The 23,392-nt window shown below is 31.9% G+C and overlaps 1 protein-coding gene across 1 annotated transcript; it reads left to right on the top strand.

The window, feature by feature from the left end:
* The first annotated feature begins 13,998 nt into the window (after nucleotides 1-13,998).
* On the top strand, nucleotides 13,999-20,505 carry LOC108340357 (phosphoenolpyruvate carboxylase). The gene is made up of 10 exons (XM_017577684.2): nucleotides 13,999-14,555; nucleotides 15,202-15,596; nucleotides 15,803-15,887; nucleotides 16,611-16,833; nucleotides 17,081-17,184; nucleotides 17,277-17,364; nucleotides 17,577-17,731; nucleotides 18,284-19,282; nucleotides 19,589-19,975; nucleotides 20,057-20,505. The coding sequence occupies exons 1-10, from the start codon at nucleotides 14,388-14,390 to the stop codon at nucleotides 20,351-20,353; spliced, it is 2,901 nt and encodes a 966-aa protein (XP_017433173.1). The 5' UTR covers nucleotides 13,999-14,387; the 3' UTR covers nucleotides 20,354-20,505.
* Nucleotides 20,506-23,392: the final 2,887 nt, after the last annotated feature.

Raw genomic sequence — 23,392 nt, forward strand, 5'->3', positions numbered from 1 at the left:
CTTCCACAGGTGTCATGGCTCTTCAACAAAATCCACAAAGTTGCTACACTTTCTATGTAACATCCCATAATCTCACACTCGACATTTAATAGATTTTATAAATATTGTAACATTTCTACATTCGGTCACACGATAATATACATACTTCACACTTGACAATTCATAGTTGATATATTGTAGCATTACACCACCACTCATAATGAATATAAAGGACTTCATACAACATATATATATATATATATATATATATATATATATATATATATATATATATATATATATATATACGTTTAAAACTCATATTTCAACTAAAAACTCATAAATATAACTCGAACTCTTCTAATTTATTCTTCTATCTCTTTCTTCATTGGCACTAAATCGGACGACATTCCTTCATCTGCTCCCGTATAACGAATTATACGATTATTGCACAAACACAAACACAAACAAGTAGGGGTGAGCTAACATGAAATAAATCATTTATAAAACATGCATAATTACATTGATACACTTAACAAACGTCATATAATAATTATGTCAGACATCCTCATACCATCATCCAACAACCACACCATAGACATTCATCCCATCATACTGCAATCCCTAATAGACACTCATCCCTTCATACCACACTCACTCATAGACACTCATCCCCTTGTACCACAATCCCCAATAGACACTCATCCGGATGATACGTTGATAAGCGGTCACGGGAGGTTACGCACTTGTGATGACTCTACTTCTTCTTACAAATACACTTCCAAATTACTCCATACCATCCACAAGGTGAGTCCTCAACACTATGTCCAAAACTGGCACATAGACCAGGACCTCCTGCCCCTCTCACCACATAATTCATCCTTCTCTACTTGAGGCCAGATGATTATTAGAGTATCAGGATAACCTCCAACAACAGGACCCTCAACATCAACATATATACTAATACCATGTCATTACAGAATCTCTCCACGAGACTCATATCTTGTTCAGATGCATAAATTCAAATTCAATATAATAAAATACAATCGTCACTGAAATCATACAAAATGAATATATCACAAAATAAATTAACAATAATAAAATATCACTATAAATGGTCACCAGAGAAGAATCAAATGTTTGACGAATCAAACTCACCATAAACGCAAGTACATATGACTAGTGACAACTTACTGGATTTGACCAGGGCTACTCTATGATCAGGGATGTACCAACTCCGATTTTTAAGATTCCTCTATCCTACCATCACAAATAAAACCTTAATATAAACATTCTGGGGAACTAAGAAGTTGAATCTGGCATAGCCGGTTAGACATCTTCTTATCCTTTCCAGAAAGATGTATCCATCACATATTTTATATCAATTGAGTATATTGCATAATAGTTTAACAGTACTTAATCTGTTCAATAAGATTTAAGTTAAAAACCTATCGAGTAGACTTCCAGGAAAGAGAGGTGTGTCACAATGGACAACTTAAGTACCAAGTCTTTCCTTAGCCAAAGTGTTCCTCAACTAGTTTTTAACAAATTCCTTATTTACAGATTCAAAACAATAGCATATAATATTAACACAGAAATTCAATATAGATAGATATACAACAAGCACATATGTTTTTCATTAACAGTATTCACACAGAATTTCAAGACATGAATAGTAATAAAACAATATTAAATTATAGGCTTAGAAAGGTTAGTTCCCCCTACCTAGTATTTATAGGCCAAGATTATGGTACTATTTGGTGTTTTTTTTTATTATTATTATTATTATTTATCATCATTATGTTTTCAATCAACCACCAAAAGAGTTTGGCTTTGCACCACCAAAAGTTGTTTTGTCCTTATATATAAATAATTATAATCAATGTCAATATTATTTGATTTCTTTTTATTGGAACCAAGACATTTTCTTTCCCTATTTTTTTCGTTGCCAATTAATTCACAATTAAGAGCAATATTACCATGTGTGTATATAAATACACACCTTGTCATAAAAAAAAGAAAAGGATGGAGAGAGACACTCTGAAATAGTAGAGATAGAAAAAGTACGGGAGAGTATAGAGAAAAGTAAGTTTTCACGCTAAAGGGACTATATCAACAGAAACTATCAAGGAAGAATTAGGGGAGTATTGAAAGCTGAAAAGGTATGTCATCTTTGTACCCTTCTTTTTCTCTTTTTGTTGAAGGTCATTCTAAAGGTATTATTTTTTTTTTACTACACACCAATAATGTTTTTCATAAAAAAAGAATATATTTTCTCGTTTCTTTTGGTATTGGTTATATCTCTCGCTTCACGTGATATTTATATATTTTATTTAAAATAAATAATAAATAAACAACTTCAAAATAAATAAAAAATATTTCTTATCACGTATTTTCCTATAAAAAATTATAATAAGTCATAAAATAAATTTTATAACTATTCGTCGGCCTATGGCCGCTTTCATTCCTTTTTTTCCCACCATTTTCAAAATAAAAGAATTTCTTCAAAATAAAAAAAAAACAATGTCAATCCTAATCGAGTTCACTTTTCAAAAATCCAAAATAATCCATAATAATTTTCACACAAACTCACAAACATTTTTTCTAGATAAAGAACTACGTGATCCCTGATTATCAATCCTTGTCGGGTTCATAAAACAAAAAAATATTTTTTGTTTCTTTATATTTTTTTTATTAGGAAAAATTAAACATTTTGAAAAATCACGTCAACTTTATACATTTAATTAAAGGTACTGCCTTTGGGCAGGCGCGATAGGGTGCTAACACCGTCCTTACGCGTAACCGATTCTCGAACCCAAAATCTAGTTTTCATAGACCACGTCTTATTTTATGGTTTTCCATAGTGTTTCCAGAATCAATTATGGTGGCGACTCCCAAAATCTTTGACCAAACTCGTTTGCTTTTCGGCTCGTCGTCCCGTCGCGATCTCGGTTGCGAAAAATTTGATTTGGGTATGGCCTCAATCAGTGAGCTATGAAATTCCTCTGAATGAGCTCGGTGGAAGTTTTTCAAGTGCAACACTGATTTACACAAGTACATTGAATTGGTTTCTTCTATGAGTGTAAATTTTTGTCATGTTTACTCATACTTGAGTATCAAGTTCTGAATTCCAATTTTTTGTTATGTGCGTTGTTCTAATTTGCAATCTAATTCTTGTTTTACAATTTTTGAGGCATTTCAAATTTATAACAGTTTGACATTGCATAATAAGAGAACCACATTCTGATATCTGATAGAATAATTGAAAATATCAATTTAGAAAAAAATATCACAAGAGTAAAAAGAGCTCAAAGGAAAAGCATATGGTTTGGATAATAAGCTATCATATTCAACAGAGCTCAAATGCCAAGAACTAAAACTAGTGGTTGATATGTTTGACAATAAGTATAGTCTTAATCAATCTGTGAAAATATTAATATATTTTGAACTCGATAAATGAGCATATTCAATATTCAACCTCAATTTTAGTCTTTTTGTTGACTTTAAATTTCATCTAGAGCTTTTCCATAGGTTCAATTGTTAAGTGCTTACTTTATTTAATAACTTTATTTTTAGTTTGTCATTTCTTTGCTTTCTTTCGTCCTATCTCATTAATCTTTGCTTTAGTTTATCTATTATTTTTAATTACACGTTTATTGCTTAATTTCTTTGTATATCCTAGTTTTGGGTGATTTTGTAAGTGAAAAACAATCCCTAGAAGGTGAACCATAACTAGTGGTAGCATCTTAGAAGGTGGAGGCTTCAAAGAATATCTAAACAAGGGGTCTTTCTGATAGCTAAACACATTAATGGAGAAACAATTGAGAGTAAACACGAGAGTTGTAGAGAGTTTTACTTTTCTGATAGTTGTCATTCTAACAGTTTTCATTTGTTTCACTTTAAAGGCCATTAAACCTAGTGTCTTGGAAGAACCTTTGGTGTTCTTCCATCTCCTGGAAATTTTTTTCTTTTGTAATAAAATTCGTGTAGTTGGTGAGTGTGTCTTGTAAGCTAAACCTAACAAGCCTCACCATAGGATTTCGCCTAGTTTCTTTTTGTTTAACACGATAGGAGTAGCTCGAGCAAAGAAACTAAATTCTAGGCCTTGCTACATTAAAGTTCGTTTAATGTTTAGTAGTCTTAGGGTAATCCGTTTGCTTGTTCTGTCAATCTTGTAAGTTCAAGAGCATATCCTTTTGTGAAAATTGGTAGAGTAAGTAGTAAAAACAACTATGTCTAGGTAAGACTTGGTACTTAAGCAATCTTTGACTAACCTTTCTTACCTGGGAGTAATTTTGTGAAAACCTCTTAATCCTTTTCATTTTAGGAAAACTTTTGAAATTAAAAGATGTCTATACATTCGTCTCACCATGGAGGGAGTGAATATGAGGAATCCATTACCTTAAAATAAATTTCCAAAGAACTTAGAGAACATAATCTATGGCGACAAAAGTAAATGAAAATTAGGAGAAGAGACAAAATTGATAAAGAACTTCATATGGCACCTATGGCGAATGACATTAGGCTTCTAAAAGAAGAATAAATACAAAAAAAGAAAAATCAAGAATTCAGAGTGGGGAATCCACTTATGATTAAGAGGGTATAAAAAAATGAAAAATCAAGAATTCAGAGTAGGGAATCCACTTATGATTAAGAGGGTATAAGACTATGGAAGCATTTTCAACAGTCTTTTGCATCTAGGAGACATTAAAGAACATACCCCTAGGGAAACTAAAGTTTCCTTGCCTTAACGAAATTGATTACCTTAACCCATAAAATTACTTGGACGAAATTGATTACCTTGACCCATAAAATTGACTTTCTCTTTGGTAACTTCGGGCATAGCACATTAACCATTAATATGATCTCCATCACACAATTCACAAAGTTGTTGTTGAACTTGTGAAATATTCTGCAACTCCTTTGGCAATTGAGAGATTTTCATCATCAGAGTCTCCCGTTGTTGAGTCATAATCTTATTCTGTGCCAACAGAGCATCTTGAGATTTTAATTGTAGAACTCCTTTATGTTGAAGTTGAGTTCTTTCAATGTGCATCTCATTATCATTTGAAGTCATATTTTCAATCAAATCATAGGCTTCCTCTGGAGTCTTGCACTTGATATTACCTCCAGCTGAGGCATCTAACATCAATTTAGTTTGTGAGCTTATATCTCCAAGGAATAGAATGACTAATGTAGGATCATCAAAGCCATGAGTGGGCGTTTTTCTCAACAAGCCTTTAAATCGGTCCCATGCTTGACCTAATGTTTCATCCATGCCCTGCCTGAAAGAAGAAATTTCCTGCTTACCTTTGTTCACCTTTGACTGTGGGAAATATTTGTTCAGAAACTTTGCAACCACGGCTTGCCACTTAGTAAAGTTGTTCTCTGAAAAAGAGTTCAACCACATTTTAGCATTGCCTCCCAAAGAGAAAGGAAACAAGCTTAATCTAATAGCTTCATCTGGCACGCCATTGATCTTCACAATATTGCATATCTTATTGAATGTGGTTAAATGCTCATATGGATTTTCATGAGATAATCCATTGAATTGGTTGCTCTTCACCAATTGAATCAAAGCAGGCTTCATCTCCATATTTGCAGCATTAACCATCGGCCTTGCAATGCTATTAAAATGATGAGGGCCAATGACTGTTGCATAATCTGCCAGGGTACATCTACCATTATGCTCTTCAGCCATATTTTTTGTTCCCTAGTCAGATCTTTGAGAGGAAGTCTGTAAAAGAGTCTCAAGAGAAGGGAAAAGTTCTCCCGTTTCTTCTACTGTTGTCCAGACCTGTAAGAAGAGCTTTAGAAACTTTCGTGCTTCTAGTCCGAATTGTACCCTGCATACACTAGAGAACAAAACACTAGAGCACCCAATTAGAACTAATAGATAAAAAAGAAAATTAAACATAAAATAAAAATTAAAGATAAAAAGATAAAATTAAAGATAAAGTCTAATCGATTAAGAATCACACAAAAGTATAGTTTAAACCACGAGTCCCCGGCAACGGCGCCAAAAACTTGTTAAGATGTCGGCAAGTGTATCGAATCGTATCAAGTAATAATAAATGGTAAGACAAAGTATCATTTCCCAAGAGACTCACGACACTAGACAGTCATGTAATTACTTAACTAATTAAGACTTTGAAAAACAACTTTAAGGTTTTGAATGCAAAACAAGAAAGTAAATATAAATGCAAATTGATGAATTGAGACTAAACACTAGAATGAATGGATGAAGTTTGTTGAAAATAGAATGGCTTGATTTCTCAAACCAAGAGGGGGGGGGGGAGGGTGAATTGGTGAAATGTAAAAACAAATTTTTCTTTAAATCTTTTTCGCAAAGTGGATGCCTTTAAAAGCTTTCTTGAAACGCAAGAAAAAAGATTTGTTTATGCATCGAAAATGTAATCGATTTAATGTAGTATGTAGTCGACTGAATAAAGAGTTCAGGGATAGAAAGATAAAACACTGAGTTTTTAAACTAGTTCGGCCAAGCCTACATCCAGTGTCCTTCCAACCACAGGAAGCCAATGCACTATAATGATCAAGGTTTTTACAACAAGGTTTTTATAGCGACCTCACGTCAAAAATATAAAACACCTCTCTAACCCTCTAATCAAAATATAGGCATATACAAAACAGATTAGCATCAAGAATCCCCTCTCCTGCAGTCCAACCCTTTGAGCCACCCTTAAAGTCAAGAACGCAACACGCTCTTCTTCCTGTAATCACAACACGGAAACCTCAAACCAATCTTTACAAGATTGCAGTCTTTGATCTTTCAATAGCACCCAAATGTGCAGATTATGATCAGGCTTTGTAAGTGTAAATAACTTGCTCTTCAAGAATCCACAAGTAGATGATCACCACGGTCACTTCTTGTTTATTGGAGCTCTTTCCCTTTCTCTGTAAGAATGTACTCTCTGCACAATATCACAAAACTGTTAGAATCACAAAAGTTTTTACAAAGATCAAGTTTGCATCAATTTATAGATTTTCACAATTCAGACGCATTTTAATCGACTTAGCTACTAATGCAGTCGAGTGTAACAATTCAGTCAAAGCAGTTAGCAGCAATTAATGCAATTAATTGAATGTACAATTAATGCAATCGAATCATAATAAATGCTTGGTCAACAAATATAAAAATATAGTCGTTATAACATTTAACACAAGCATTGACAGAATTTCAAAACTGTAACAGACTTAGTCGAATGCAAATCGACTATGTAACATAGTTAAACAAAGTTTTGAAAAACTTCTTCTTTGAAAATCCTCACAGCACACTTTTAACAAGATTGTGCAAAGCCACAAGTTTTAGTCGATTCACCCCATAATGAAGTCGACTGAAAAATGTTGTTTTGCAACACAGTAAAAAGTTCAACATAAGTGCTAGTGGTTTTCTTTCTATGAAACATCAGACATGCATTCACCAATAAAATCAATTATATAGCACAATGAAATACAATGTATCAACATAATCATGTTCTCGATGCTTTAAACAAATTTATACATTAATTAAAACAAGTAGCATGTAAGCAATAGAACATGTAACACATAAACATCACATGTGTTATTAATTATGTTGTTATCATAAAAAACTAGAAACGTTGAGATTGTAGGTTAAGCTAAACCAGTGTTCTTCTTATCAACAATCTCAACAAAGTTGAAAATATGACATGAATATGTTGTTGGGGTTTAGATTTCACCTAGTTTACTCTCATGCATATAAGAATTCATCTTCTTCATTCAATTGTTAATGTCACTTTCTAAATTACTTAAAACTCGATCCCTCGACGAAGAAAGTCTACCCTTAATTACTAGACCACAATCCCTTGCATCCCTAATAATTAATTTTACATTACGATTAGAAGCTTAAGACGACCAAACCTCCTATCCCCATCCCTAGGCAATATTGCTTTTGGGAGTAATTCTCCAGATCTAGGTTTCCCTGTATGTGTCTATATCACGAAAATCAATAATCATGTTATGAATGAGTTAAACATAACAAGCATAGAGCAAAGAAGAATAACCCTAACAATTGATGAAAGAAGCATAAATAAATAAGAATAAATTCAAATACATGAGAGTTTAGAGGTTACATCTTCCCCAACAACAAATAAGGTTTAGTTCTCCATTATCATGGAGAAACTAGATGAACAATGGAATAGAAGAAATAGAAAAACCCTAGAAACTGAAGAGGAGAGCTCCCACATCCCCAAATCTGCCTCCAAGGGGCAAAAAGTGTGTTTCTATGCTCAAGCCATCAAGAGATACCAACCTTAGGTCGTGCAAGTCCATAAATAGGGTTGAATTGGATCATGGGCCAACGTCGTTGGCGCTCAGCACCCTAAGTGGGAGCAAGCAGGCGAAACTGCAAGAAAACTGGCGCTCAACGCCCTTAAGAGGGTGCCCAGGCGGTATCCGGCAGAAAAGCTGGCACTCAGCGCCCATAATGGGGCGCCCAAGCGCCCATAATGGGGCGCCCAAGCGCCCATAATGGGGCGCCCAGGCGCCCACGGCACAAAGCTGGTGCTCAACGCCCATAATGGGGCGCCCAGGCGCCCTACATCACCTCCTGTTCTGATGTTTTTACTGTCCTTCTTGAATTCCAACCCCTTAATACTTTTGCTCTTCTTCCAAATCATACCAATAACCCTACAAAATCAAAGGAATTTAGTGATAAAATCATCAAGTATACCCTTTACTCACTTATTCACAAAATTAAACTAAAAACATGAGTTCAAGCAAACTTCTAAGTCCAAAAAGGATTGATTTAATATCAAAATTGCATCACAGATAACGGTATGTTCAACCGTTATCAAGTAGTTCTTAGTAATTTTTCTTTATAGTAGTTTGTTCTTTTCGAAAAACTCATGTCATTTATAGTTCGGTGTGTGTATACATATATAATGATTATTATTTTGGATGATTGTATTTAGAGCTGTCAAAACGGGTAACCTAGCTCGACCCGACCCGACCCACCACGGATTGGCTATTTAGTGAGTCAACCCAACCCAACCCGACTCATTTATAAGAGAGCCGAAAAAGTTTGAACCCGAACCGACCCACCACGGGTTGGTGGGTTAAACGGGTTTGCTCATTGGCTCACTTAATTAAATTTTTTTTCCTCCTCTTCTTCTGAGATTCTTATAACACGTTACTTTGATCGATCAAATTGAAACAGTAATAATTGGACCAATTGATATAAAAGAAAATGAAACAAAAGAAATATATTGTTATATATATTTTAAGCTATCAAGCATAAAATTTTTTCAATTTAGTTTAATGAGACATACACAACCGTTTGACCAAGAAACTACATATAGCCATTAACAAAAAATATATAGCACAAGATAAAACTGTCATGCTTGTAGATAGGTCTAAAACCAAGATAAAACAAATTATATATTCCTGAATTATCCAATCTATAATATTATCTATCTATTAAATTGGAGTCCTGAATGGATAAATCCACAGTATTATGCTCTCTTGAAACATTTTCTTCTTTATCTCCATCTATAATATTATCCAATCTATAATCTTAGGGTTTTATTTGCAGAGGGGAACTTTTGGAAAGACAACAACGCGAAATGCTCTATTGCTAAGTAAAGGTTGTGTATTTTGAATAATTAATTTGATTTCAATAAAAAACAATAGGATTTGAATAATTAATTTAATTAATTTGATTTAATTAAAAAAAAAGGTGGATTGGTGAGCCAACCCGACCCACCACGGGTTCAACCCATGTGAACCGGGTTCTTAGTGAGCCGGGTCAAAATTGACTCGCATAAAAAATTTTGCATTTTTTCCAACCCAACCCGGCTCAAACCCGTGGTGAGTCGGGTTGGCTCACGGGTTTCAAGCCATTTTGACGGCACTAATTCTATTAATATTATATATGTAGCGTATGACCGTCTGATATCCATTATCGGACCATAATTAGGCCTATGCTAATGGTAAGCCCATCTCGAAACCTATAAATACAAGTTTGAGGTAAAGAGGTAGGTGATTGCATTTATTGTGAATTTAAGACTTCACTATGCTAACCGAACTGTTCTATTACTGACTTGAATGTCGGAGTACTTTTGACAAATATCCATCTACATGGCTTGGGTCGTAGTACCTTTGGGTATTTACCCACACGACTTAGTCAAAGAGTAGGACGAGTTAAGAACAACACAACTTGGACTTTAGAGAAAATTTTGGAGTTAAGTATAATGTGGAGTGTTTGATTGTAATCCCATTCGAAACAATATATGTTTTTAATTATTTTTTTTGCTTTATTAATTTTAGGGTTAAATATGTTTTTGGTCCCTTAACTTTTACTGAAAATTGGAATTAGTCTTTCTTCAAAACTATGGCCTAATTTAGTCCCCAAACTTTAGAAATGTGTGTATTCAGTCCTTTTAACTAAATTTTGTTAAGTTTATTTGATGTTTCAAGTGCGTTTCATGATAGTATTTGAGTTGTTTATACTGTTTGACATATTTTTGCTTCAATATTAACTGAGAAATGCATTCGAAACATCAAATAAAGTTAACAAAATTTGGTTAAAATGACTAAATTCACATATTTCTAAAGTTTGGGGACTAAATTAGTCCAAAATTTTAAAGAGGGACTAATTTCAATTTTCACTAAAAATTAAGGGATAAAAATATATTTAATCCTTAATTTTATTATGTTTGATTTAATAATGTTATACAGTATTAAATAAGATGTTATAAAAAATATTATAATTAAATCCATTTAAAACAAACAAAATGAGGAAAGACAAATAATACTAAAAATTAATGATTATATTATCCACCTCAGGTTGCACCTTCCCCACCAAGGAACATTAACTTAAGTTTTTTTCTTCCCTCAAAACTTTTCGAAATCATCCATATTTAAACTACCTTTATAGACTCGCTGATCTAATTTTTATTAGGAAACCAAGAATAATTTAGTAGGTAATAAATTAAATTTTTAAGAAAATTGATTTAATTTCTTAACATATAAAAATTTTAAATTAATCCCAAAGATTATAATTTAATTTTAAATTAATTTAAAAATTACAATTTAGTTTTTAATTATCTTTTTGTGACATGTTATGTAATTATTGTATTCCTCATATATTAAGATTAGATTAATTTTCTTAATATTAAATTATCACTTATTTATATATTTAGGAACAGAATAAGTTATTATTTTATTTTAAGATTTTTTTTTGTTTTTTATTTTTGTTTAAGAAATGTAATTTATTTATTTATATTCTTTTTTTATGTCATGTTTATGTTGCACTATCTATGTTAAACACGTGTCAGGTAAGCATGTATTGTACTGACACAGACTGAATCTTTAGGGAGAAAGGACCTAAAATGACAAACAAGAAAAGGAAAAAAAAGAAAGCTCTGCAATTAGATAGTCACACATCAATGTAGCACTGAAGTATTTTCCACAAATCAATATTTAACTTCAACCACAGATTCTTATTCATTATTTTATTCACGTGAATAAATAACTAAATATAATTTTCATCTTATTTGTTTAATTTATAGTTGAATATTTACTTTTAAAATAAAGTTTTTTATTTTAATTTTTTTTATATTGTTCTGTCTAAATTTATTTTTACATGTCTATATTAACTCTTGTCAATTAAATTTACTACCTAGCATATTTATTTAGGTAAAAACAAATTTAATTAATTAAAAGGTAGGGAATAGAGCAAAAATATAGAAAAAATAAAAATTCTATTTTCCAAATAACAAAATTAAATAAATTTATTTTAAATAAATGAACCAAAATTAGATAAAAAGAAATAAATTATATTTAAAAAAGCATATTGATAATAATATTTCCTTATAACTTTAATTATTCAAGTAAATTTAAATTATACTTTTTGAATTCAAATTTTGTATTATAATATATCTATATATTTAAAATATTTATGTATTATAAATCATAGTTATGTAAAAACAAATTTTATTACATTGGAGCGGAATGCAGGACCTAAATTTCCACCGTCTCTTCAAATTTAGTCAAATTATCCCAATTTTTGAAAAAAAAATTCTTACGTAGTCATTTTAAATTCAAATTTTAGATTTGAATATTTTCAATAAAAACATACAAGATAAATAGATGAAAATTTGATTCATTGTTTTTTTCATGAAATTTAGAGATAACAGTAGATAGATTTGAGGATAAAATTTGTAGATTTGAGCATAAAATTTGTGATGTAAAAGTTTGTTAGAGATTTGATGTTTATAATAAATTAAAAAAATAATAGATTGAAAAATAATATTATTAAATTTTTTTTATGTTAAAAGTAATATAAAATTAATATTTGGATGAGTTAGAATTATTTTATAAATTCTTTAATAAATAAAATTTTAAAAATTTTAAAATAAATAAAAAATACAATATATTTAGTATAAAAAATAACAAAGTTAAAAGATATAACATTTCATGCTCTAACAGAATTGATTCTCCCAAACATATGTAAAACTATGAAATCAGTTTTAAAACTCTAGAGAACCGATTCCACCTCCTTTACACAATATTAGAATTAGTTCCAACACAACATAGAATCGATTCTAATGCTTTAACATAGTTATATATCTTGGTTCCATGGAACTTCTTGATCGTATAAAACGTGATATTAAAACGAAAATATTTTTAAAACAACTTTAATCACTCTCAAATTTTCACATATATAACGAAATGAGATTATGTCCAAATATCGCGAAACGAACACGATATCTACCCACGCTTTCTAATATCCTTACACAGGAAATCACTAAAAAAACAGAGCATAGAATTAAAATTCCAATGTAGTTCATAAATTTATTTATCGAAAATAAGATATTGATATTCTATAATTACGTTTAATATGACAGTTTTGCATTGACTAATAAAAACTAAGAATACATTAATTATATTTTTTAAAATTAATTTGACATTTAAGTTAAAGTTTAAACAATAATTTTTCATTAAGTTATATTTATTAATGAAATTGATCTCAGACTATAAATGGTAACGTTAAAGCTTTGTTTGATAAAGTTAATTGAAAAGGTAACTGAAAAACAATTATAGTCATTATTGAATTAAAATTAATATTAAATAATTATATAATTTAACAATTTTAAATTATGTTTTTTTTCGTTTTCAACTTTAATAATATAACATCTTAAGTTGAATTTTAAATAAATATTCTTCTGAAATATAATTAAATAATTCAAACAATAAAAAATTAAGTGAAAAATTAAATCAATATTTAAAGAAGATATAACACTAAAATAAAAATCTGAAAATCACAATTATGGATTTGAACATTAGAATTTTTATTTATTTTAAGGTATAAGATGTAAAACGTACAAATTTTAAAAGATCGATATAATTAGTTTATTGAAACAAGAAAAAAAAAACGCTTCATGGTTTTATATATTTTTGACAAAGTAAAAAAGTAATAATAATGATTAAATAAAAAAAAAACAATTTACAGTAAATTGTGCTGCTATACAATATGGATGGTTTATAATATATTACTGTGTTAAAGTATGTGTGATTAGTTACCTTTTACTATTTGAATTTTTTTATTTTATTTTTCAATTTAAAATATAATTAAAAAAATAAAAATATGAAAGATTTATACAAAGAATGAGAATTATTTTACATATACTAATAGCCTTTATATAATATTAATAATAATGGTTATAAAAAATAAATTATTATATAACTATCCTTTATAATATTCAGATAATTTATTTTTTAGTTTTTAATTTCAAAACATTTTATACACTTTTTAATTTTAAAACGCATTTAAAATTAAAAAATATAAAATATGCATCATAATGAATTTTCTTTATTACAGATACGAAAATTGGCATAAATAAATTATAAATAATTATTACTTGATAATAAGGAAACATAATTTTATCACAATTTCATCACTAATTTTATCTATAATATAAAAAACTCTTAATTTAAAAGAAAAAGAAAAAGCTCTCCTGGTAACAATTTTTCTCTATAAATTCAAGGTCCTCTACTCCTAAAACCATGCCCCCCATCTCTCTCTGTGTTGTGGCTTTGTTGAAGTTCTACACTTTCTTTCTGAATCTTTTCGTGCAGAGATCATAGGAGGAAGAACTATTAGCTTTGATCCTACGAGATCTCTCTTAGTCTCTTTACCCTTTGTTGCTTTAATTCTCTGCTTTTGATCTTGAGGCCACCACATTGCATAACACTCGTGAAGCACCTTTTCGTTTCCAGAATATTGCATCACTCTCGTAAAACGCTTTTCACTCAGAGTGAAAAGCAAAGCCACTGAAATTGTGTGTTCTGTTGTGTTGTTTGATACAGATATATATATATATATATATATATATATATATTTATATATAGCTATATATACAGAGAGGATGGCCACAAGGAAACTTGAGAAGATGGCTTCAATTGATGCTCAGTTGCGGTTGCTGGCACCAAGTAAGGTTTCTGATGATGACAAGCTTGTTGAGTACGATGCTTTGTTGCTGGACCGCTTCCTTGACATTCTTCAGGATTTGCATGGCAGTGATATTAGAGAAACTGTAAGTTTCATGCCTTCACTCCCACCACACTACACTTTTTCAGGTTTAGTTTTGTGGGGGTTATGACAAGACCCTAGTTTTTGCTCGATAGTCATGGATTTGTGATACCCCATTTCAATTTTTGTGAGATGGTAGACGTAAAGATGGTAGTTTTTCTTCATTTTGATAGATTTCTGAAACCCTGTTTGATGTTTGTGAAATGGTAAGGTTTTTGGTGTTGGAACATTGTAATTTGGTGAGATTCTCTACAGATGATTTTTTCAACTGCGTCATTTGAAATAAAGTTTACGAATTAACATATAAATAATTTACAAAATCAGTATTCCCCTTTGGATTTAAAGCTGCTTGCCCCTGCAGTTACTTTTGAACTGCCAGTGATTCTCTTGATCCGGGGTATGTATGCCCTGTGGAATGGGTGGTTTGAACTGTGTTTGGTGGGTTTATGAATTCTGAATTGTTTGTTCTGTGTTTCTTGTCATTATGGTCCTTAAATTTTTTAGTGAAATGCCGATTCAAAAGTTGGTAAATAAAACCAATTGTACGTGGATATTGGCTTTGCCTGCAGAAAGTCTGGCTTGTGTTTTTTGTTCATCACTGCCCAATCGACTATGTGGCTTATTGGTTTTGGTAATTTGATGTTGTCTAGGTTCAAGATTGTTATGAACTGTCTGCTGAGTATGAAAGGCAGAATAACCCTCAGAAGTTGGAGGAACTTGGGAACATGCTAACTGGTCTTGACGCTGGGGATTCTATTGTGATTTCTAAGTCGTTTGCTCATATGCTTAATTTGGCCAACTTGGCTGAAGAAGTTCAAATTGCCTACCGTAGAAGGATTAAGTTATTGAAGAAGGGTGATTTTGCTGACGAGAATTCTGCTATCACGGAGTCAGATATTGAAGAGACCTTCAAGAGGCTTGTGAATCAACTGAAGAAGACCCCTCAAGAAATCTTTGATGCTTTGAAGAGCCAAACTGTAGATTTGGTCCTAACTGCTCATCCTACTCAGTCTGTTCGTAGATCTTTGTTGCAAAAGCATGGCAGGTTTGTCCATTACTTATTTCAATCATGATTTTTGTAATGTAGGTCGGAGGAGGAGTGATGGTGGTCCATTTGTTAGACATTTATTAATTTATTGCGCTGCAAACACAGTGACATGTAATCCTTGACAAGGAAATCCTCAGTTGGGCTGTTTTTATAACTAAAACTTTAATCTTTCACTTGACAATAATTGCCTTCTTTTATTTCAGGATTAGGGATTGTTTGACACAATTGTATGCTAAAGACATAACACCAGATGATAAGCAGGAGCTTGATGAGGCTTTACAAAGAGAGGTACCAAACTGCTGATTGTTCTTGATTTTATATATTTGGTGATGACATTAATTTCAGCCACATGGTTGGTTCTTAGTTTTTTGCAACTATACCTATATGGTTATTTTATGTGAACATCATAATTGAGATTGATATTTTCATTGTGTTTAGAGATGATAACCTTTTTATTTTATTTTATTTGGTTCAGCTAAAACAATCAGGGGTAGGTGTGTTATATGTCTATTTTTGGGCAGCATTGCATAAAAGCTATGATAGTATGATCTTCTTGCATGAAGATATAATGGGTGGATTTATGTCTTCGATATCCAAAATTAAAACCTTTTGGTTTACCTTAGGCATTTGGAATCTTATGTATGGGTTGCCAATTGGATAGGTTTTATGTAATTATACTTATGATGGATCTAATCTAGCTTCAATTTGTGCAATGTCAGATCAAAATTACTTATTTTAAATATTTTTATTAAATATTTTTAATTAGATTTTAGCTTTCATTAAGTCTATGTTGTTGGTTAGCTGAAAAGCTCTAGTTTTAAGGATTTGATTATTCCCTTTTAATTTCCTGTTCGCTTAGTTGTCAATTATATTTGAGTTCTATTGACAGATTTCTATAAGAAGAGGAATGCTTTTTTTATTGTGGTTTCAAATTGGTGACTAAAATTGCATTTGACCATATGCCAATCCTTTTGGTATGACTAAGGCTCTAATGAAGTTTCTCTCATGCAGATACAAGCTGCATTTCGTACAGATGAAATTCGCAGGACCCCTCCTACACCTCAAGATGAGATGAGAGCAGGAATGAGCTACTTTCACGAGACCCTCTGGAAAGGCATACCAAAATTTTTGCGCCGCATTGACACAGCTCTGAAGAACATTGGCATAAATGAACGTGTTCCACATAATGCCCCTGTTATTCAATTCTCTTCTTGGATGGGAGGAGATCGTGATGGTACCTTTCTTTTCTTCCTAAGCAGTTAATGAGCGGAAATATTCCTTTTTATGCTGTATTATTTGTTAAATTCGTGATATTTTAGGCCGAAGTATGTATTTAGTATAGATTCAAAATACTTATACGTCATGTTTCTTATTCAGTTTTATGTCTAGTTAAGCTATCAACTTCAGTGTCAAATAGTACCAGAGACGTGTCATGTATTCTATTAATCACCATCTTACTATTTGTCTAATGTGTGCTGTAGGTAATCCCCGGGTAACTCCAGAAGTTACAAGGGATGTGTGTTTGCTAGCTAGAATGATGGCTGCTAATTTGTACTTCTCTCAGATTGAGGATCTCATGTTTGAGGTATCAAATATTCTGGTCATTACAGACAACTTATTTTATTCTAGCATCAAGGTTAGTGTTTTAACATCTTGTTTCTTGTTTGGTCCTGGCAGTTGTCAATGTGGCGCTGCAATGATGAGCTACGTCTTTGTTCTGATGAACTCCTTACCTCCTTAAGGAGAGATGCAAAACATTATATTGGTATGTACTATGCAGCAATGATAACATTTTGATCTGAATTATACTGTATAAACTATTATTCTATTCTTTATTGGGGTCTATGACATTGATAAGAAAATTTCATTTTCATCCCTAAACTAATTTGGTAGTTGTCAGAATTGTCGATTCATTTAGAATTGGACCTTTTGATAAGTAAATTGTATTGAATATTGATAAATTATTTATTGCTCCAGAGTTTTGGAAACAGATTCCTCCAAGTGAGCCATATCGTGTTATTCTCAGTGATGTAAGGGACAAATTATATAATACACGGGAACGTGCTCGGCAGTTGTTAGCCAATGGAAGTTCTGAAATCCCTGAGGAGACTACCTTCACAAATGTCGAACAGGTATCATCTTGAAATAGTCTGATAAACTTTAAGATACAAATAATTGAACTTCTACACCTGTAAGGAAAGTGCTTTGAAGTGACTCATAATTGCTTCCATCTGTCTTAGATTATGTTCCATTTTTAGCACTCTGAATTTCTTGCCATTTTCTCAAGACATAAACATGAATAGTTCATTCTTTGATGTTTATGTTAGTAGCAGTGCTGAATTTCCCATCCTTATAAATTGTTTGACTTCTTGATCAAGGGAACACTGACATATATTAGGTTTGGTTGCTTTTAGTTTTCTCTGGAGCGTTTTGGTTGACCCTCTAAAAGTTTGAAGAGGATGATTTTCAAACCACTTGGAGAATTGTGTATTTCTAATAATTGTAGTAAATATGTATTAAGTTGGCAACGTTTCTTCTCTCAACTCTATTTTCTTTCCAATTTGATTCGAACAGCATCAAGTCCACAACTCTTAAAATGCAAGATTGCAGTTTTCAGAATAATTTTGATAAGTAATTTAACCGTGTTATATTAAAGCTATATAACCTTCAATTGTTTCTTGTAGTTCCTGGAGCCTCTTGAACTGTGTTATAGATCGCTGTGTGCATGTGGTGACCAACCAATAGCTGATGGAAGCCTTCTTGATTTCTTGCGCCAAGTTTCCACATTTGGGCTTTCACTTGTAAGACTTGATATCCGTCAAGAATCAGATCGGCACACTGATGTTATGGATGCTATTACAAAGCACTTGGAGATTGGATCTTATCGAGAATGGTCCGAGGAACGCAGGCAGGAATGGTTGCTATCTGAGCTCAGTGGAAAGCGCCCTCTCTTTGGCCCCGATCTTCCTAAAACAGATGAAATTGCTGATGTATTGGAAACCTTCCATGTCATTGCTGAACTTCCTTCAGACAGCTTTGGTGCTTATATCATCTCAATGGCAACAGCTCCATCTGATGTGCTTGCTGTAGAACTTTTACAACGTGAATGTCATGTGAAGCAACCATTAAGGGTTGTGCCATTGTTTGAAAAACTTGCTGATCTTGAGGCTGCTCCTGCTGCAGTAGCCCGCTTATTCTCTATAGATTGGTACAGAAACCGTATCAATGGGAAACAAGAAGTTATGATAGGGTACTCAGACTCAGGAAAAGATGCTGGCCGTCTCTCTGCAGCATGGGCACTGTACAAGGCTCAAGAGGAACTCATAAAGGTTGCAAAAGACTTAGGTGTTAAGCTTACAATGTTCCATGGCAGAGGAGGGACTGTGGGAAGAGGAGGAGGTCCCACTCATCTTGCTATATTATCTCAGCCACCAGATACTATTCATGGCTCACTTCGGGTAACAGTGCAGGGTGAAGTTATTGAACAGTCATTTGGAGAGGAGCACTTGTGCTTCAGAACACTTCAGCGTTTCACTGCTGCTACACTTGAGCATGGAATGCACCCTCCTGTGGCACCAAAACCAGAATGGCGTGCCCTCATGGATGAGATGGCAGTCATTGCTACTGAGGAGTATCGCTCCGTTGTTTTCCAGGAACCCCGTTTCGTTGAGTACTTCCGATGTGTAAGTTTTGTTCAATATTGAAGTTTCATATTTTGCAAAAATGACAACCTAATTGGTATGACTAACCAACACTGCATTAATATTGTTTGTCAACAAGAAGAAATTCATGTAAAATTCTCAATTTTAATATTTCGTCAATGACATTTATGTCTGCTGCTATCATTTATTTTCGTTCTAGAATCCTGCAAATATAGTATTATCAGTTACAAAATCTTGATTTAATTGGAATACAATTATATATCTGATGATTTAAGAAACATTTGCTCTTTCCTTTGGAGTCACAACAATTTTTCTTGCAAACTGCAGGCAACACCCGAGTTGGAGTATGGAAGAATGAACATTGGCAGTCGTCCATCAAAAAGAAAGCCAAGCGGAGGAATTGAATCACTCCGTGCAATCCCTTGGATCTTTGCTTGGACTCAGACAAGGTTCCATCTGCCTGTATGGCTTGGCTTCGGGGCAGCATTTAGGCATGTAATTAAGAAGGATCCAAAGAATCTGCAAATGCTTCAAGATATGTATAATCAATGGCCTTTCTTCAGGGTCAGCCTTGACTTAGTTGAGATGGTGTTTGCCAAGGGAGACCCAGGAATTGCAGCCCTTTATGATAAACTCCTAGTGACAGAAGAACTGTGGCCATTTGGTGAGCGATTAAGGTCCATGTATGAAGAAACCAAGAGCCTTCTCCTTCAGGTAATTTATTGTTACTGCTATAGACTTCATATATATATACATTATGATTCTGCATTTATGATGGTACCATCTTGTTTGTAGGTTGCTGGGCACAGAGATATCCTTGAAGGAGACCCCTACTTGAAGCAAAGACTTCGTCTTCGTGATTCATACACCACAACCCTTAATGTCCTGCAAGCCTACACATTGAAGCGAATCCGTGATCCTGACTACCATGTGAACTTGAAGCCACACTTGTCCAAAGACTACATGGAATCAAGCAACCCAGCTGCTGAGCTTGTGAAACTCAACCCTACTAGTGAATATGCTCCCGGTCTGGAAGATACCCTTATTTTAACAATGAAGGGTATAGCTGCTGGCATGCAGAACACAGGTTAAGCTATGTGGCTTTGTTACCTTTTCTTTGCAAGTGTCTTTGTGGCTTTGGATACATACTTTTTAACCAAAGTTGTTGGCTACAAGAGTGAACTAGCTCTAAATAACAGTTAATCTATCTTTTTATCATGCAATAAAACGGACCTTGATTTTAACTGCATTCTCTTCACTTTGGGATTAGTATCTTATTAAAATTTCAAAATGATGGGGGCTACAAGGCACCCTCTGTGTTCGACGCTCTCAAATTCGGTTACATGTGGAACAAACGAACAAACCTATCAGATGTTCACCATAAAGGGAACATGTGTCAGTGTGTGGTCCAAAAGTGACCAACTTCGTGAATGTCAATACCCATTTGAATCTGTGCCAATGTTTTGAACCTTTTAGCACTAGTGTACTATTTTCTTTGCACCTCTCTACGGTCATATTTTAATTTAGCTCTTATTTTTCTTCTAAGGTAGTGTGATACATAATCTAGTTAAAAGCAGGACTGAAAAGGGTCATTTTACAACTTAACTATCTCTATTATGATTTTACGAATTTTATTATTCAAAAATTTTCGTTTGCAATTGGTGTATTGAATGGATATGTTAAATCTGTAATAAAATGTAGGCATTTTCTTAAAATATATTGTTTTACAACCCATTAAAACTCGATAGTAGATTAAGCGAAAAAAAATGGTGTTAAAAATTTTAAAATAATAGAAGTTGACTGGTAGAGTGTAATGAAATAAGAAAATATTGTACTTTATAGTTGGTATATTTGTGAAGAGAACAGACCACGAAGTTAATTAGTTTCATGGGAAAGATGGAAAAAAAGAAGAGACAACACGAAGTCATTTTTCCATTGGTCTATAAAATAATGCTGAAACCCGCAAACATGATCAGACTAAACTTTTGGCAGTGTAGTATTTGATTTTTCTAAGACATCTCTTAGTAGAAATTAGGGTAGATAATTCCTAAGCTAGCCACCGTCTAAACTTTTGGTAGTGGAGAGTGATGCACCATTTATTGATTACGTTTTAATTATTGTTCAATTTTGATAAAAATTAAAACAAGCAACTCACTGGCCAAAAATACTTTATCTTAACATGTGGACTTAAGTATATTTAACCATGGTACATAGAAATTGACTTTAATGCTAAAAATGACCAATGTAAGTGCTTAATAAGTCTACAGAAACGTGTTCTTCGTTAACCATTTACACATAAAAAGAAATAATCAATTTTCTTATAATAGAAGTGGCATGGATTGAATACATCCAATCTAGATCCAAATAACTAAATCACATTTTGGAATCAAATATATTTTTGTTAAAAAACTAACTTGAATCTTTTTTTCTAAATCTAGGTCCAAATATTTGGATCAAGTTCTAAATCCAAATTCAAATATTTGGATCAAGTTTTAAATCAAAAATCTATTTTTTACAATAATAATTTTAGTTGAATTTTATAAAATTTGTGTTGTTAGACCAATCCAACCTATTTCAAATCTTGGATCGTTCCAATTAGTCTTTGATTATTTGTTCCGATTAATCCATATCGACCCTCGTTTTAAGTTAGAGCATTTCACCTTCTAACCTAAGTTAGTTTGTCTCAATCTTTGGTCTAAGTCAACTCATCTCGATTACATGTTCATGTTGGTTAGTTTCAATCTTTGACCCATGCTGACACGTCTTAATAGTAAATGTCAGTGAGTCTCAACCTTTTCCAGGTCGACTTATCTCAACGTCTGGTCCAGTCTTTCTCAATCTTCGACCTAGACTAGTCAATCTCAATTTCGTTCTAGGCAGACCCTTCTCCATATTGGGTTTAGATCGAATTATTTTAAAATTTTAGTTTGAAAATATAGACTTTCCATATTTAAAAATAAATATTAAAATAATGGATATCTAATAAATTATTATAAACTATAAATCAAATTAAAATTCAGATTTAATAAAATGGATCTTGAATTAGATCTTTAATAAAATGAATTGATTCCAAACAAAAATAAATCAGTTTGACATAAATGGATTTTTTGTCCACCCCTACTCATACACCATGCAACTATAATCTTATTGAATCTCATTTGCTCCAATAGAAAATCGTACTTAATTTAAACTAGCTTTCATAAATACTCTATTGGAAATTGTCTAATATGATGTTATAATCAACCATTAATGATATTAGAAAGTTATAAATATATATATATATATATATATATATATATATATATATATATATATATATATATATTGAAAATGTGAGAAACATTTTACCTTGTTTTGGTTAAATCATAATAACTGTCAAAAGGTAACATTTTATAGGTTTGTTATACTTTTAGCTTTGTTCTTTTTCACATTCCTCTATATAGTTTGCTTTTATGATTTTTCATGTTAAAAATCTTAACTATACTACATTATTACAGTTGCGTTAATGTATTTCAATACTAGATATTTTATCAATTTCCCAGTTAAGACAATCATTAATACATGCTCATAGGATGATCCTCTTTTATTTAGAAAAAAAAAAAAAAAACTACTCCACATTTTAAAGTGAAAATGACATATTCCTATATCGAGCTCTTATGCAAGTTCAATACCAATGCCCATGTATTCAACATTTCTTTAAGGAGAAAATCCACCCATTTTTATATTTTGTTAGGATTGTAAAACAGACTAGAGAAGGGGCAAAAATATATAAAATATGAAAATAAGGAATGTTTTGTTAGAATGAGAAAAAGACCGTGGAATGTAAAGAGAAATGAATAAAAAACTTATAGTTAATTTAATTTATGTGTTAGAAAAAGAATTGAGTAATATAATAAATTACTAAAATACTATTTTAAAAAATTTAATAAGAATGAATATGAATTCAAATTGGAAGATAATTATTATGAAGTAATTATTGTTTTATAAAATTAGAAATAATATTAAAAGTTATTTACAATTTGAAATTTAACATAGTTAAATAATTAATTTCAATCATGTAAAAAAAGTTCCACGATTTTTTAAAAGTTAAAATATAATGAAAATTAAAAGTTATTTACAATTTGAAATTTG

The sequence above is a fragment of the Vigna angularis genome, chromosome 5, assembly GCF_016808095.1.
Source record: "Vigna angularis cultivar LongXiaoDou No.4 chromosome 5, ASM1680809v1, whole genome shotgun sequence".
In the NCBI taxonomy this organism is placed as follows: Eukaryota; Viridiplantae; Streptophyta; class Magnoliopsida; order Fabales; family Fabaceae; genus Vigna; species Vigna angularis.

What these genes read in the sequence shown, in the direction of transcription:
- LOC108340357 (XM_017577684.2), top strand. Translation starts at nt 14,388, where the DNA reads ATGGCCACAAGGAAACTTGAGAAGATGGCTTCAATTGATGCTCAGTTG. An exon ending in CCTTCACAAATGTCGAACAG is followed by an intron (nt 17,732 to 18,283) that starts GTATCATCTTGA and finishes TGTTTCTTGTAG; the next exon opens with TTCCTGGAGCCTCTTGAACT. An exon ending in TCGTTGAGTACTTCCGATGT is followed by an intron (nt 19,283 to 19,588) that starts GTAAGTTTTGTT and finishes TGCAAACTGCAG; the next exon opens with GCAACACCCGAGTTGGAGTA.